Source organism: Capsicum annuum, chromosome 3 (assembly GCF_002878395.1).
Source record: "Capsicum annuum cultivar UCD-10X-F1 chromosome 3, UCD10Xv1.1, whole genome shotgun sequence".
Lineage (NCBI taxonomy): Eukaryota > Viridiplantae > Streptophyta > Magnoliopsida > Solanales > Solanaceae > Capsicum > Capsicum annuum.
The window spans coordinates 263,298,524-263,316,658 of NC_061113.1; the positions used below are offsets into that span (position 1 = coordinate 263,298,524).

An 18,135-nucleotide genomic window follows, 5' to 3' on the forward strand; every position below is an offset into this window, starting at 1 on the left:
CTTTCCCCGGGCTACTTCCTTCATATAATCACTTGGTGAAGTGGAGGCAGTAGTGCACCCATACTCGCAGGTTAAAAAAACATCCACGTAACAGATGGTATAAAGTTCTACATGAGTATGTTAAAGCCACCAAGCTGGGTTGCATCCTCCTGTGTCTGGGCACAGAGACCTGATGTACGCTAGAATAGGGATGTGCTATTGAAAATTTTCAATAAGTACAGTTGACTTTGTCTATGAACCGGTAAGTCTCAATGTCACTTATTGTCATGTTGCGCGTGATGTAGAAGTTACATGCAATGTTAGAGAGTACTAGTTGTTCTCTTTTCATTCATTAACTTTATGAAGTTACAAAGTAGTAGAAATATTCTTTCATTTTCTGGTTCATTCTTTCGAAAATATATTCATCGGTTTTTTGAGTTTGATCTTGAATTTAAAGGCTTGAAGATTGATTTTTGATCTTCTCCTTGATCTCTTTGATCCACGAGCTCTCTATAGGTTCTTGTTAGAATTTTAATGCCTTTTTTGAATTGTGAAGACCCCTATTTATAGTTGTAGAATGAAAGAGGTGTGACAAGAACAAATTTCCTTCAACCAGATAGATGTTGACATGACAAATATTTGATTGGTCAGAATATGTCATTTGTACAAGTAACACATTTCCATTGGCTTTTAATTTGATTAGTGTGGGTGACGCACTTTCATTTCCCTTTAATTTGAATAGACACACTATGCCATTCTAATACGTGGTATAATCTTAGTGACTCCTACATTTGACTTGGTGTGCCTTGTTATTGTATGTGACACCAAACAGGGTGACAAGTCTATTTAAGGACTGATTTTACTTTCATACCAAGCTACTCTAGGTTAGTAAAAATGTAAAATAACTATGATGTTGGTTTTCGCAAAGAAGAAAATTAATTTCATTTAATTGGTTCGAGGTTCGTGTTGATTGTGTGTTATATAAAATAATAAAACAGTAAGAAAATTGTGAGAGAAGAGAGAAATCTTTTTAATTACAAAGAAGAAATCTCCATGCATGCATCGAACTAGAGTAAAGAGGCAAGTTCATACTGCCTCCGCAAAACAAACATATGGACATGGCTTCTCTGTCACTACGTGTCAACTAAAATCAGCTAAATTTAGACCTCAAGGAGCTGTGGAAGTAAATGGAAGCATAGTTAGTCCAACTACATGATCAAATAGACTTGTAGACAATTATAAGATAATTTTCAAGATGCTAAATCAAACAACGTTAAGAACAATAGATACTTGCAAGACTGTTAATAAAGAATGGCATTTACGAGTCGAGTTTCATGCTACAACTCTGTGCAAGGAGTCAACATATCTCAGAGTATTTTATCTAGAATCTAGTAAGACAGATTAGGAAATGTAAGCAAACATGGAGCGGAATTTGTATCATGGATGGTATATACAATGGGTGCTTAAGCACCCACTACTTTTTTGATATACATTAAGTATTACTTATGTATAAAATCTAGCAATTCACTACTTTTTTTGATAAACATTATTACTTATGTATAAAATATAGCAATTCACTTAAATATATTGATTGAGCACCTACTCTATGTAGCAATTTTCAAATTAAAAATAGTTGAGCACCCGTGATATAGAATTTCTGAACCCGCCAGTGTGGATGGTTGTTCAGGGAATAGTACTACAACACCGTTCCATATTCCTATTGAGATGAACAAGTAAAGCCTCAACCCAGCTACAACTTTAAGTGCATATTTGGAAAGACAACCTGATAATTCGATTTGGTGTAAGGGTGATTACATTCTCCAATCCTCACGTAGCTGTGAATTGATGGTAATTACAAGTTGATTACTTTTTAATTTCTTTATTTTATTTTTATTTTTGTTTTAATTTATTTGTTATTTCTATTATTTAAATTCTTTTTTAGTTTTACAATTCTAATTTTTTTAAAGATATATATTTTTTATTTTACATTATTTATATTTCATTTCCTTCTCATTTCCAATCTTTATTTCTTGTTCTTACATGCAATTGTTCATATTATTTATGGTTTATTTTGTATTTAGCGTAATTGAGTTAGTGTTTTAATTTTTAAATTAAAATAGAATTCATTGTTGAATAAGGTTATAAACTTACATTTTATTCTTTTGAATTATATTTGTGTACGTTATGTTGAAATTTGACATAAGAGTATTACGTAAACTTTTTTTTTATGGTTGAATTTTGAACTTATGTTATATTTTCTGTTTCAGTTTATTTGTTTTAGTAGTATTGACTTGATATTTCCCATTGTTTTAGTAGTTAGAATTGATAGATTATCCTTTTGTCAAATGGGTTAATAATTTTATGACGTTATGCGTATAATGTAAATCTTTTTTTTCCAAACATGTATTTCATGATGTTCTTTAAAATAATGCACTTTTAGTTTTTATGATTAATTTAATTAAAATATACTAATTTGAAAAATATACATTAATTACTTTTTGATAATGTTAGTTAAGAACATATGTTTGTTAATTAATATATTTTTAAAAGAAAATATATATCTTAATACCTAATTTAATATCCTTTATAGATCCCTTATTTATAAAATATTCATATTTTGAAATTTTTGGTAATTAACTTTTATTTTTAAAATTTAATACAACCATGATTACACTTGTTGCAACCAAACAGTATTTGTAATTACACCGTGGTAAACAAACATATCTGTGCAATTACTAAGCTGTGTAATTACTAGCCTGATAAATATTACCCTAATAATTACACCATAAGATGAAGATTGTGGCCTTCTCAATGCAAGGGTTGTTAATGTTATGTTGTGTTCATGGGTGACTCAAAAGTGAAGCTAGTAAAGAGTCTAGTTTAGGCCCACAAAATATTGAAGCCTTAAAAATTTTTAACTATGAATTTAATGATTTTATTATCACTTAAACAATATTGAAGATTGTCAAAAAAGATCAAATTTGTATAAAAGAAAACTATCTTTTAACAAAATATTTTGTAACTTTCAATTAAATAACTTAAATCACCGTATTAATAAATAAAATTTTTACAATAAAATCCAGGTGCGACATTGCAAACATATCACTAACATCTTAGAATACGTCCTTAGTTTTATTTACTAAGTTTTACTAAAATATTTATGTCATTAAGAACACGATATTAAAAATAACAATTGTGGAAAAATAAAAAAAAAAGATAACTATAGATTATTATTTTTAATGATTTATCTATATATACCTAACATCTTTCATTAAAATTTTACTTTACACCATTAATTTTATTAAGGTGTCCTTAATTGTGTTAGAACGGTGCATCACGATGACATATATTATAAGATTATCATCTCTTTCAACTTTTATCATCACGATGGAAAAAACGTCGGAAATGAAGACAAGGATTTCTAACTCTTTATTTGTCGTTTCCTCCACTAACTGTTCATGTGGTTTGATTTATTTCAAACTAAAAAGATAATGAAGACCTCGGCCTGTGTCACTCAGTCAAATCAACTCTGCAGAGTCTAGTCAAGTTATAGAATCTCATTACCGTTGATAGATTTGCTGGAGGAGGTGGTGGAAGAGTTTCTGTTGAAGTCTTTAGTAGTCATGACCGACTTAGAGTTCTTTGTTCATAGGGAAGAAGTTTTGGTTGTCCCACAAATGCAGGTGGTGCAGAAAAATTCTACGATGCCGTTCCTTGAAGACTTATTGTTAACCATCGCAACTTGTCAACGGATACTGATACACTTCTGTTTGAGTTTCTTAATCACCCTTTGTGGACAAACTTTTATACTGTTACTTTACTTTGAAGTCGTCTACAGGTCTATCATATCTTATGTTCCCATGACAAGTACTTCTAATTATAACATAGTCGGTGTTTGGGATTTGGGGGTTGACTGCCCAGACTATATCTAGCCTTTTTCTTCACTGAAAACTTTCAAGTAACTTGGGCATGTTGTGGCATTTTTTCAGTAGTCAAACCCGACGGAAACAATGTGTGTGTAAAAATTAATTGAATAAAATATTGGCGGTAAATGGAGTTGTTGCAGTCCAACCGGCTATTTTATATGGAGCGGAGTATTGGCCAGTTGAGAACTCGGAGATGAGGATGTTGTGATGGATGTGTGGTCATACCAAGAAAGATAGGGTGGGGAATAATGTTATTCGGGAGAAGAATGCGAGAAGTGAGGTTACATTGGTTCGGGTACGTGATAAGGAGGGGCTCTGATGCTTCAGTGCGGAGGTGTGAGACACTGCTATGGATGATTTTAGGTGGCATAGAGGTAGGCCGAAGAAATATTGGAGGGAGGTGATTAGACATGACATGTAGCAGTTACAGTTTACGGAGGACATTACCCTTGATAGGAAGGTGTGGAGGACATGAATTAGGGTAGAGGATTAGGGGTAGGAGTGCGCCTATAACAGTAGGGGAGCGTTCTTTATTTGTGTCTGAATTTTCTTGTTCGTGATGTTGAGTGATGTCTATGATTTCGAATAGATAGTTTTTAGTATTATCTTGTGGCTCTAGTATTATCTTGTGGCTAGCAGTGTTAGTTTATTTTGCATACTGTACAAGTTTATATGTACTAGTTTAGGTGTACGCTCAATTTATTGAGTTCAAACGCTACACTAAATAGGATGTTTGTTTAAATAATAAAGATGAATACAATAATTAAATTCAACATCCTTTGGAGAATTTATTTAATTAAACCTAACATTTACCAAAAAAATTGTCAAAGCCGATGGACATTCATCTCCCAGTTGTAAATTGCAACAAAACAATACGATGATAGAGACATCAAACCAATATGATTAAATCTAACTTTTACACGAAAATTTTCTCAAAGTCGTCTAACACTCATTTATCATCTATAAACTATAACAAAATAATACGATAATAGAAATATCAAAATAATACAACTAAATTTTACCTTCACACAAATTTTTTTCTCAAAATAGAGATATAAAAATAATATAATTAAACCTAACTTTTACTTAAAAGAATTCTTCATAGCCGACCGACATTCATCTACCACCTGTAAATTCATCCACAACTCCGTTTCGGAATAAATGAATTGTTGGGGTATTTATTGGTGTTTCAAAATAAGTGAATCATTGATTTTTTTTTTTCAAATTTACCCTTATGATTTGATAATCAATTAACTTTTGAAAATGTATTACATGATCAGTTTTTTCTTTTTGGGGGGTAAAAATGAAAAGTTATGTTAAATTTATGTCTTTAATACTTTTTCCTTAATTTGTGTGTTAAAATTTAACAATTCATTTATTATGAAAACGTAGGGAGTATTACTTTGATGATTTGATTTTTGGTCAAAACATCATTTTCTTGGATCTATGTGGTTGTCATATCTAGTATTAACCTTGAAAGATGTGCATATGCTAGACAATCGATCCATGCAAAAATTCAAATTTTAGACGCAAATTTTAGTACTAGCAATTAATAATGTTTCAAAGTTTCTATATATTATACTCCTATATTATTTGTGATTAGCTTATTATTTGATCTACTACTCCTAATCCCTTTGGAAAGGGTTATACGAATTTTCCAATTAGTATTTTTTTATATACTAATTCAGGTGTATGTGTTTTACGCGTGTATTTTATTTTAATGAGTTCAAACATTACACTAAATAGGATATTTGTTTAAATAACAAACATGAATACAATAATTAAATTTAATATCTTTTGAGTATGAAAAGATGGAGAATTTATTTATTAAACCTAATCTTTATCAAAAATATTTTTAAAAGTCAATCGACATTCACCTACTACCCCGTAAACTGCAATAAAATGATATAATGATAGAGACATTAGAATAATACAATTAAATATAATCTTTACGCACAAAAAATTTCTCTAAATACCACATGTAAACTATAACAAAATAATACGATAATAGCGATATCAAAACAATACAACTAAACCTAATCTTTAATAGAGATATTAAGACAATACAATCAAACTTAACCTTTAACGAACAAAAATCCTCAAAGTCGGCCGACATTTATCTACCATCTATAAATTAAAATAAAATAATAAGATAATAAAGATATTAAAACGATACAATTAAACCTAACCTTTACAAAAGAAATTTTTCAAAGCCAACTGACATTCATCTACGACCTGTAAACTAAAACAAAATAATACAATAGTGATCACAAAACTTCGATTTTGATAAAAGAAATTCCCGTTTGAGCGAAAACTTTGACCCTAAAGAGTGACTTGAATGAAAACAAAGAAGATACATATATACACACACGTTGAATTCTATTATGTTGACAAGAACAATGAAGAAGTTGAGGGATAGAAAATCAAGCATCCATCAGTCTAGACCTGCAACCGAATCAAGTTAGATGAATATCAATCATATTCTCCCACTAGGCAAAAAACATTAACCTTAATTAATCAAAGTATAAAAGCAAAGTTAAAAAACCGAGGGAGCATCAAATTGACAAAATACTCTATACAAACATACATAATTCAATGAATATAAATATTAACATGACATACTTACAACAATGTTAAGATGCATATAACAAAGCATCAACTTTAACTTACGTGACCAAGCAAAAACAAAAGAACATATATAAATGTGAAATAGCCCATACAAATATTAAGAATTATATTAATTAACTTGAAAAAAATAATAATAACGATGCAAATTGAACCCAAAACTCAATTGTCCATGGACGAATTGATCTTTATCATATATAAAAAGTCATAAAATAATTCCATATAAGGAAAAAAAGAAAGAAGACTTAATATAGTATCTTATTACGTATATTTAGGAATTCTTAATATAGTATATTCCTTAATTATATATTGAGTTAAGCATAACAAAATATTCAAATACGGAGTATACCCTTGAAATAGTGGTAAGTAAACTCTTTGCATCAACCCGACTCTTACAATTGTTACCTTCTTAAAATTCTATTTTAAAAGTATTTTTCTAGTTGAATAGTAGAAAGAAAAATATTAATTAATTCTTCTTTCATATATTTTAGGAGATTTAGTTAATATAATAAAAAATAATTAAATAATAAATTGAAGAAAATAGTGAAATGATGATTTTGTCTAAAAAAAAGTTTTTAATGAAGAGCAAAAAGTTCAAATCATTTCTCGTCTTCACACTTTTAATATATTATTATTACATTATATATTATATTATAAATTATAGATATAAATATAGATATAGATTATAGATAAACTTCAACAGTGGCTTGCTCACCATTGAGACTACTTGCTTCTCTTGCCATGTCCTCTCGTTAAAATTCTATTGCATGCAATGGCGGCTGCTGCTGCTTCCAATTCTCTACTTCCTTATGAGGTAATTTTCAAGATACTAACTCAAACAACGTTTAGAATATTAGATACTTGTAAGGTCATTAATAAAGGATGATGTAATTTAATTTTCGAATCAAATTTCATGCCACAATTTTATTCAGAGTCTAGTAAGACACAAATTAAGCGATATAAGAAAAGAATTTGTGAAATTTGTATCAATAGATGTCAGGAATGTAAGCATAAAACGAATTATATAAATTTAAATAATCTTATACATAAATAATTCTATCCATAATCTTTGTATTATTCAGGAACATTGAACTTAATGATTTTCACATACACATAATAACAGTAATTCAATAAAGAATTACTTACCTGAATTCTACATGGTTTTAGCAGAAGCAAAAGCGTAATAACAGAAGCACTGAATTGTTTCTCTCTCTTTACCTTACTTTCAGAATAATTGTGATGGAACTTATTCTTCTTTTGGTGAGAGAGGACCCCTTTTATAATGAGAATAGTCAGTTATGTTTTCACGTTCCATCAACGTGATTGGTAGATACAATCATTATCCTACTAGGAGCCAATAATTGTGGATACAATCCTACTAGGAGTCAGTAATTATCTTACTAGGTAACTTTCCATATAGATTAGGGATTTAACTTATTCAATTATTATTAAACCAATAAATAAATTAATTATGTGGGCCATAGAAATTTACATTCTCCCACTTGGCACACACAATGTTAATTTAATGGTTTAATAGGTACTTCAATCATGTGCACTATTAACATTAAATCTAACATCATTTGTCATCGTTAAATAAATCAACTAAAATGAGTCATGGCGGTTGTACGTCCCTTTACTTGACATAGTTCCTTCCATGTACTACAATATTAGTCTATTACCTAACATAACCTTTCAAATACATAATGGGTCCAACGATAATACTTAGAATCCTTTATATAAGTTAGAACCTGTCATCATTATTCACAATATTATGTATATAACAGAAAACAGGTAACATCAGAAACACATATAATTTGAGCTCAAAGCGTCAATTACATAAACATAATAGAGTCTTTATATAAAATCATTCATTGCTATCAATAAGACCCATCCTTTCAACATGTTCAATAAATGTTTTGGGCGGTAATCCTTTCGTCAAAGGATCAACAATCATAAGCTTAGTGCTAGTATGTTCAATTGACACTTTATGTTTCTGGACTTCTTCTTTAACCGAAACGTATTTCAATTCCATATGCTTAGCACCTTTTGAATACTTATCGTTTTTAGAGAAGAAAACTGCGGCGGTATTATCACAATAAATTTTCAGCGGCCTGAGTATATTGTTGACTAGTCCAAGTCCTGAAATAAAATTTCGCAGCCAATTAGCCTGAACTGTGGCTTCAAAGCATGTCACAAACTCGACTTCCATAGTGGATGCAGTTAAAACAGATTGCTTCACACTCTTCCATGATATTGCTCCTCCACCTAATAGAAACAAATATCCAAATGTGGATTTTCTTGTATCCACACAACTAGCATAATCTTAATTTGAATATCCAACCACATCTAGATGATCGGATCTTCTATAAGTGAGCTTATGATCTTTCGTTCCTTGTAAGTATCGTAATACTTTCTTTGCAACCTTCCAGTGGTCCATTCCAGGATTACTTTGATATCGGCCCAACATCCCAACAGCAAAACTGATGTCTGGCCTTGTACATGTTTGGACATACATAAGACTCCCAACTATTGATGCGTAAGGAATATCTTTCATTTGCTTTCGTTCCAAGTCATTCTTTGGACATTGATTGAGACTAAACTTATCTCCTTTCTGAATTGGAACAGGACTTGATGAGCATTTTTCCATTCAAAATCTCTCTAATACTTTATTAATATAGGTTTTCTGAGACAATCTCAACAATCCTTGGGATCTATCTCGAAATATTTCTATTCCAATCACATAGGATGCCTCACCCATATCTTTCATTTCAAAGTTATTAGAGAGATATTTCTTGGTATCATGCAACAAACCAAGATCATTAGTAGCCAGCAAGTTGTCATCAACATACAAGACTAACATAATAAACTTACTCCCACTGACCTTCAAATATATACACTGATCAACAGTGTTTTCTTTAAATCCAAAGGTGACAATTGTTTCATTAAACTTAAGATACCATTGTCGGGAAGCTTGTTTAAGTCTGTATATAGACTTCTTAAGTTTACACACCATGTGTTTCTTTCCTTTAAAAGAAAACCCCCCAGGTTGATTCATATAAACTTCTTCCTTCAAATTTTCATTTAGAAAAGCCGTTTTCACATCCATTTGATGTAGCTCTAAGTCATAATGAGCTACCAAAGCCATTATAATTCTGAGTGAATCTTTTATAGAGACAGGTGAAAATGTCTCTTTATAGTCAATGTCATCTTTTTGAGAAAAACCTTTGGCAACAAGTCTGGCCTTGTGACGTTCGATGTTGTCAGTTGAGTTGCGTTTGGTCTTAAAGACCCATTTACACCCAACTCTTTTGCAACCTTCGGGTAATTCAACAAGGTCCCAAACTTCATTTTGTTCCATAGATTTTAACTCATCTTTCATAGCATTTATCCATTTATCAAAATTATTGCTTTCAGTGGCTTGTGAAAATGAAACTGGATCATCATCAATTCCCAAGTCAGTTTCTGACTCATGTAGATATATCAAATAATCATCAGAAATAACAGATCTCCTTTGTCTTTGAGATCTTCTTGATGCTACTTCTTGTGGTTCATCTACTACAGGTTCATCAATTATGGCTTCATTAGTAGGAATATTAATTTGTTGTTCTTGTTGATTACTTTGTTGTACAACAGCTTCAGGAACAACAAATTTAAAAGAAGTACAGAGTAGAGGAATTTGCACCCTAACTTCTTTAATTTCCACATTACGTGGTTCTTCACTCCCACTAACTTCTCCATTCTCAATGAATCTAGCGTTTCCAGTTTCAACTATTCTTGTACTATGATTAGGACAGTAAAATCTATACCCCCTTGATTTTTCTGGATAACCAATGAAGAAACCACTGATTGTTCTTGAATCCAGTTTCTTTTCTTGTGGATTATAAACTCTAACTTCTGTCGGGCAACCCCAAACATACAGGTGCCTCAAACTAGGTTTCCTACCAGTCCACAGTTCAAAGGGTGTCTTTGGAACTGCTTTACTAGGAACCCTATTTAGCAAGTAAACGGAAGTCCTTAAAGCATACATCCATAATGAAGGAGGTAAAGATAAATTACTTAACATACTCCTAATCATATCCATTAATGTACGATTACGCCTTTCTACCACACCATTTTGTTGTGGTGTGCCAGGCATTATATATTGAGCACATATACCATGTTTTTCGAGGAATTTAGCAAATGGATCTGGGTGTTGTCCACTTTCATCATATCTTTCATAATATTCACCACCTCTACCAGACCTGATTATTTTCACCTTTCTATCTAGTTGTTTTTCAACCTCAGTAATAAATACCTCAAAGGCGCATTAATCGCTTGAGATTTTTCATGCAACAAATAGATATATCCATAACATGAAAAGTCATCAATAAAAGTGATAAAATATTTTTCTTTATTGAAAGATGTGATATCAAAAGGATCACATATATCAGTGTGTATAATTTCAAGAAGTTGTGTGCTTCTTGTGGCTCCTTTCTTTGTGTGTTTTGTTTGTTTTCCTTTAATACAATCTACACAAATATTAAGGTCAGTAAAATCTAAATCTGAAAGAATTTCATTCTTAACTAATCTTTTCAGTCTTTCTTTAGATATGTGACCTAAACGTTTATGCCACAAGTAAGCGGATTGTTCATTTACCAAACTTCGTTTGGTTTCAACATTATGATGCAGAGTTAAGAGTGTTTCGGCAAATAAATTATCAAGATTCAGTTTGTATAAATTATCACAAAGAATACCAGTACCAATGAGATAATTATTCTTAAACAAACTAAAACATCCATTACCAAAATTAAAAGAATATCCAGTCTTATCCAACTTAGACAAAGAAACTAAATTTCTCGAAAGAGAAAGAACATAATAAGTTTCAACTAAATCTAAGTGACGCCCAGTATCGAAAATCAGACAATAAGTCCCGACAGCTTCAACTGGAGCCTTCACTCTATTCCCCATGTAAACAAATCTTTCATTCTTGTTTATGGTTTGGATTGTAAGGAATCCCTGCATAGTATTAGAAACATGAACAGTACAATCAGAGTCAATCCACCAAGTATTATAAGGAACTTCAGTTAAATTTGATTTGAGACATGTAAAAGCACAAGGCTTACCTTTCTTCTCAAACCATGCCTTACGTTTCAGGCAATCTTTCTGAAAATGTCCAGATTTTTCACAGAAATGACACTTTCCATTCTTGTTCCCTTTCTTATGTACTTGAGATGAGGACTGATTAACATTAAGTTGCTTCTGTTGTCCCTTACCATGTTTCTTTCCCTTCTTTCCAGCTCCTTGATGATTTACATAATTAATGGAGTGAGTTCCTTAATTCTTTAGCCTCGTTTCTTCTTGAACCAACATACCATGCAATTCATGCACGTTCTATTTGTCTTTCATGGTGTTGTAGTTCATTTGGAAAGGACCATACTCAGACGATAATGAGTTGATAATGAACTACACAAGGAAATTCTGTTCCACTTTCATTCCCAATGACTTAAGTCTTGCTGCTATATTTGTCATTTCAATGACATGCTTATGCATAGTACGTGAACCATCAAACTTCATGGTGGTCAAAGTACCCATTAGTGTCCCAGCAAGAGACTTATCAGCAGTTTGAGAAGACTCTTCCACAAGTTTCAGAAGTTCTTTCGCACTTTCAGTTTTGGGAAGAGTGGTCTTAATGTTGCCCGTAATATTCATTCGCATGAACATTAGGCCTAATATGTTAGACCGATTCAGTGCTTATAATAGGACTTTTCTTTATCACTACTAGCTTCAGTAATAGCAGTTGACTTTTCAGAGTAAAGTGCAGCATCAAGATCTAAAACTCCAAGATGGAATTTGATCTGTTCGCACCAATCTGAAAAGTTAAGTCCATTAAAAGTCGTAACAGAGGCAGAGTGCGAATGACGGGCAAGTGCTGAAAATAGAATATGCTCCTTTGTTAATGCTTTGAGTTATCAGATTAAACACATTATCAAATTCAGAAATAATTTACTTAAATGTATATTGATGTTCTCCTTTGGGCGAAACATCAAAATACAACTTTAAACATAATGATGCTTAAAATATATTTAACACAAAACGATAATATTTAATGCATCAATCAATAATATTTATCATCTTCGGATAAATAAATAAATAAAACTAACGATACATCAAAATTATCTCTTTAATATTTATTGGTCATACGAACAAACAATCAACCTTTGGGTGATCCACAAATGTCTTATGACCAAAAATTTAATTTACCCATAATTATTAGATCAATTATAAGCATAAAGATTGATGGGTAATTAATTTAAACTTTAACCTTTATTTTGGAATTAATTTCATAAAGATTCGACCACTTTGGTGATTAACGAATCTTACATATATGATTCCAAGTTATATTAAGAAACAATAAATTTTATTATTGCATACTACAACGTTCTAACAATAAAGAGTTGTTTCTTTAATATTTAAAATAACAAGGATTAAACTCATATTATTTTAAATAAAATCAATTATAATAATATCAATATTTCAAATTTCGTTATTCAATAATTGTGAAATTTCTAACAAATATAATTAAAATTCACAAGATATAGAGAAACATTAATTTTAATGGAAAATCACTTGTTCCGAAAACCTGGCTTTGATACAACATGTAAGCATAAAACAGATTATATAAACTTAAACAATTTTATACATAAATAATCCTATCCATAATCCTTTGTATTATTCAGGAACGTTGACCTTAATGATTTTTTCACATATACATAATAATAGTAATTCAATAGGGAATTACTTACCTGAATTCTCCATGGTTTTAGCGAAAGTAAAAGCATACTAGCGGAAGCAGTGAATTGTTTCTCTCTCTTTACCTTACTTTCAAAATAATTGTGATTTGGGAATAGTCAGTTATATTTTCACGTTCCATCAACGTGATTGGTGGATACAATTATTATCCTAGGGTAGGGAATTAATTGGGGGGGGGGGGTGTATTCCTGTTATGATCCCGTATTCAGTGTTCCGTGTTCCGTGTTCCATGTTTATTACGAATCTGTGTGCTTTCCTCTGCTTTATATTCCTGCATTCCTGCTTTACTCTGTTTTATATTCCTTATGGGTGCCGTATCTATGTTATGTCATCTGCTTCTGTGCTTTACTATGTGTTTGTGTGATATCTCGTGACTTGAGCCGGGGGTCTTTCGGAAACGGCCTTTCTACTTCATCAAAGGTAGAGGTATGGATTGCGTACATCTTACCCCCAGACCCCACTAAGTGGGAATACACTGGGTTTGTTGTTGTTGTTGTTGTTATAGGAGTCAGTAATTGTAGAAACAATCCTACTAGAAGTTAGTAATTATCTTATTAAGTAACTTTCTATTAGATTAAGAATTTAATTTATTTAATAATAATTAAATAAATTATGTGAGCCATAAAAATTTAGAAAAGAATAGTAGTACAACCCCGTTCCGTCTTCCTATTGATGATTGAACAAATAAAGGCTCGAGCAACTGTTTGGAAAGACATCCTGCTGATTGAATTTGGTGTAATTGACAGTGGTAATTACACAGCTGTAAATTGTTGATCCGTATGGTATATACACACAGTAAACTAAAGTACTTTCTAAAAGAGTTAATTTGATATCCCATTAGTTTCAATTTTCTTTTTATTCTTATGCTAGAATTTACTTTTCACTTTTTGTTTTAACAAAGTTAATTTGACTAAATTTCAAAGATATTTGAAGTAGATTAATTTAATATTTTAAAATTTAAATTTAGATGTTACAATTTATAATTCTTCTCATACTAATATAATTTTAAAATTATAAAATTTGATTTTCGTAATAATACAACGGAGGGAGTAATATCTTTTCCATGCAAATTTTATTTATTCAACTCTTAGTGTTTGTTATTTTTGCTCCTTTTATCCATCTTTACTTGTACACAATATAAAAAATAGATATTTAGTAATACTTAGTTTAATTTAAAAAATTAATAGATAATTTATTTATTTATATATTTTTTATCTTTGCAATTAAATATTATTAGATATAAAACATTAAATTTATTAGTAAAATTATTTTTATCATTATTATTGAACGGAACGGGAGTATTTATGATTCAGTGATCCAATTTCTTTTCCATTAGTGTCATACTTAACTCAATTCAATGAATTTAACCCAATACTTATCTTTTACTAATTTCCACACTCAATAATCTCTCACTCCATATAACTACAACATACAATTCAACAAATATAACTCCTTCTGTGCCCCCCGAAAATGGCAACCAACAGATCTGAATCCACCGGAGATTCCGATTCCAACGGCGATCGCCGGAAAGTGGCTTTGATCACCGGCATTACCGGCCAAGACGGTTCCTATTTAACCGAATTCCTTCTCAACAAAGGCTACGAAGTGCACGGACTAATCCGTAGATCTTCCAACTTCAACACGCAGCGTGTTAATCACATTTACATAGATCCTCACAACGTGCACAAAGCACGTATGAAATTGCACTATGCCGATCTCACCGACGCCTCTTCTCTCCGCCGTTGGATTGATACAATTCAACCTGATGAGGTGTACAACCTCGCCGCGCAGTCGCATGTTGCTGTTTCGTTTGAGATTCCCGATTATACGGCGGATGTCGTCGCGACTGGTGCGTTGAGGTTGTTGGAGGCGGTTAGATCGCATATTTCGGCGACTGGTAGGTCCCACATTAGGTATTATCAAGCTGGATCGTCAGAGATGTTCGGATCCACTCCGCCCCCGCAGGCGGAGACGACGCCGTTTCATCCGAGATCTCCGTATGCTGTTTCGAAATGTGCTGCTCACTACTACACTGTTAATTACCGTGAAGCGTATGGTATTTTTGCTTGTAATGGGATTTTGTTTAATCATGAATCGCCTAGGAGGGGGGAGAATTTTGTGACTAGGAAGATTACGAGGGCGGTAGGACGGATTAAGATAGGGTTACAGAGTAAGTTGTTTTTGGGGAACTTGCAGGCGTCTAGGGATTGGGGCTTTGCTGGGGATTATGTAGAAGCAATGTGGATGATGCTGCAGCAGGATAAGCCGGATGATTATGTGGTGGCTACCGAGGAGTCACACACGGTGGAGGAGTTTTTGGAGGTGGCATTTGGTTATGTTGGATTGAATTGGTCGGATCATGTGGTGATCGATAAGAGGTATTTTAGGCCTGCTGAAGTGGATAATTTGAAGGGAGATTCGAGCAAGGCGAGGAAGGTATTGGGATGGAAGCCGAAAGTTGGATTCAAAGAACTGGTGAAGATGATGGTGGATGAGGATGTTGAGTTGGCGAAAAGGGAGAAGGTTCTTGTTGATGCTGGCTACATGGATGCGCAACAACAGCCTTGATGAACACATTAATAAGCTTTCAGTAATTTCACTTACATTTGCTGTTTACTTTGCTCTAGTTGGAAACGTAGCGGGATCATGCTATTTTGTGTTGTTTTATTGTTGTTCATTCGAATACAAAATATATATGAGTTGTCTTGTTGGGTCAAAGTCAATTGTTAAGCTTTGAGAAATTATATTTAAATTAATGTCTACTAGTTTTTTAAACTTTTGCTGCTTTAATGTTGGAAATGGAATTATATCTATATAATACCGTGAATTGTGTGGAAATTCAGATGAGACAAACTTAGTTAACACAATAAAACCATACAACGACATATATATAGTACTCCTATTAATATTGGTGCTTCTGTATGTGCAACCAGTACGTGTGAGGTTACTGAAGGACATTTTCTAAATAATTCACATCTTTATATGGTATCTGGTTATGTGTAGTGTAATGATTCTTGTTGCAGTATGCAGAAAAAACGTTTCATTAGTAAGGTGAAGGACACAACACACTTGTGGGAGGTTGTTCATGCGAATGACAAGAAAAAGATGTATATCCTCTCGTGTTGTCTACCAAGCCGATGTTAATGCAGTCAATGGGGAAGCATCTCCTGGTATGTCTCTAAATCAGACTTGTTTAAAGTCTACCAAAACCTGATTATAACTTCTTTTTTAGGCAGTGATTGTTTAAGCCCATTTAATCCACAAACTGCGTAAGAAAGTGGAGCATAGCATTGGTGAATTTCTTGATGGCTGTTGCCTACTTTACCTAGCTTGCCAAACTGCTGATATTGGTATGGTAGAGCAGTGAAGCTGCTTCTGCAGCCATGGTGCCAGCATAAATGATTGTGAATTGTGATTAACGAGGTCAGACCCCGCTGCATCATACTTCTTACACTGCATGAAGTATGACTGTTTCTCTATGAGGTCTGATTAAAAGTTCGCGAACAAAGCAATGTCTGGATATTCACAAAATTTTCTAGGAAGTAGAGGTTAATAGGATGTTGCACATTTATATCTGTTGAAGTCATTTGGAGCCCGCAGCTATTTCGCTGGTATTCGAAACATTCATATCTTGCGTACTTCAGGGGAGTGCTTTAGTGGGTAACTCCGCCTATCTCATGGGTAGTTGGACATCTGATCCCAACTTTAGTTTAGTTTATCAAGCTACCTCTGTGCAAATTAGTTGCACAGACTTGAGAAGAAAAGAAGCTGTGAGGGTAGGGCCCCTTGGAAGAATAGAACCAGGAATCCCATGCAATGTTACAACAACATACCCAACGTATTCTCACACAGTGGAAGTCTTGGGAGGGTAGAGTGTACACAGTCCGTACCACTACCCCAAAGATGAGGTAGAGTGGTTGTTTCCAATAGTCCCTCGGTTCAAGACAAAATACAATCTAGGAAAAAGATTTAAAGGAATACAAATGACAATGAGTAACAAAACAACAGAGTTGCGCTTCCAACTCTTTGGTGAGTGATTCTTGGCTCGAATTTTGAGAGGTTATTTATATGTTTTTTGATCAATAATGAACTTAATTCTGATTACGTTTGAACAATCAGACTAACAATCTAGATCATCTTGTCATGTGTAATCAACTACAGCTGTATCATTTGTATAGTTTAAATCAATCTTGTTTTGACCTATAGGATTTCGTTTGAACCACACAATGATGATCTTAAAGGCAACACCCCTTGTCACAGCTGTATCATTTGTATAGTTTAAATCAATCTTCTTGCCCTTCTAAAGGAGCTAACAGATAACAGCAGTACTAAAGTCGCTCGGAGCTAGAGTTTCCACGCCCCAAAAAAGCAACGAAGGTTTAAGTTACCAGGATAAACAGCTTGCTCAGTCGAGGTTGTTCATTCTAACGAAAGGAGATTTTAGCATGTGCATGCAGCATGGAATGAAAGCTATTGTTTACTAGTTTCTTTGGGTTAGCAAAGTGAAGCCAAGAAATGATGTAAACACAGTTTTAGTGAGTATATTTAGGAGTACCTATTACATAGTACATGTATAGTAAATTAGATTGAGGTGGCAGTCAAATGTTGATCAATTATTAGTATCTGTTCTGGTTTCTAATCTTCCATAGAAAGATATCTTTTTTGCTTTTTTTACGATTCTCAGAGGTATTAAATTTTGGTAGCTTCATGTTATAGGAAAGAATAAAAGAAACTTTATCAGTGACTTGGTACAAGATATACTTCGTATTGTTGATGGAAGTGGTATTTGAATTCATATGCACCTTGGCGTTTTAGC

At 32.6% G+C, this 18,135-nt stretch overlaps 1 protein-coding gene across 3 annotated transcripts; it reads left to right on the plus strand.

The window, feature by feature from the left end:
• The first annotated feature begins 14,635 nt into the window (after positions 1-14,635).
• Positions 14,636-18,073, plus strand: LOC107862123 (GDP-mannose 4,6 dehydratase 1). Of its 3 annotated transcripts, none has more exons than XR_007053953.1 (3): positions 14,636-15,909; positions 16,343-16,489; positions 16,552-18,073. XR_007053953.1 is itself a non-coding variant. In XM_016707578.2 (2 exons), the coding sequence occupies exon 1, from the start codon at positions 14,790-14,792 to the stop codon at positions 15,885-15,887; it is 1,098 nt and encodes a 365-aa protein (XP_016563064.1). In that variant the 5' UTR covers positions 14,636-14,789; the 3' UTR covers positions 15,888-15,909; positions 16,343-18,073. The 3 variants fall into 3 exon arrangements, 1 of the variants encoding a protein (XP_016563064.1); XR_007053954.1 differs by having other exon boundaries at positions 17,526-18,073; XM_016707578.2 differs by having other exon boundaries at positions 16,343-18,073.
• The last annotated feature ends 62 nt before the right edge of the window (positions 18,074-18,135 follow it).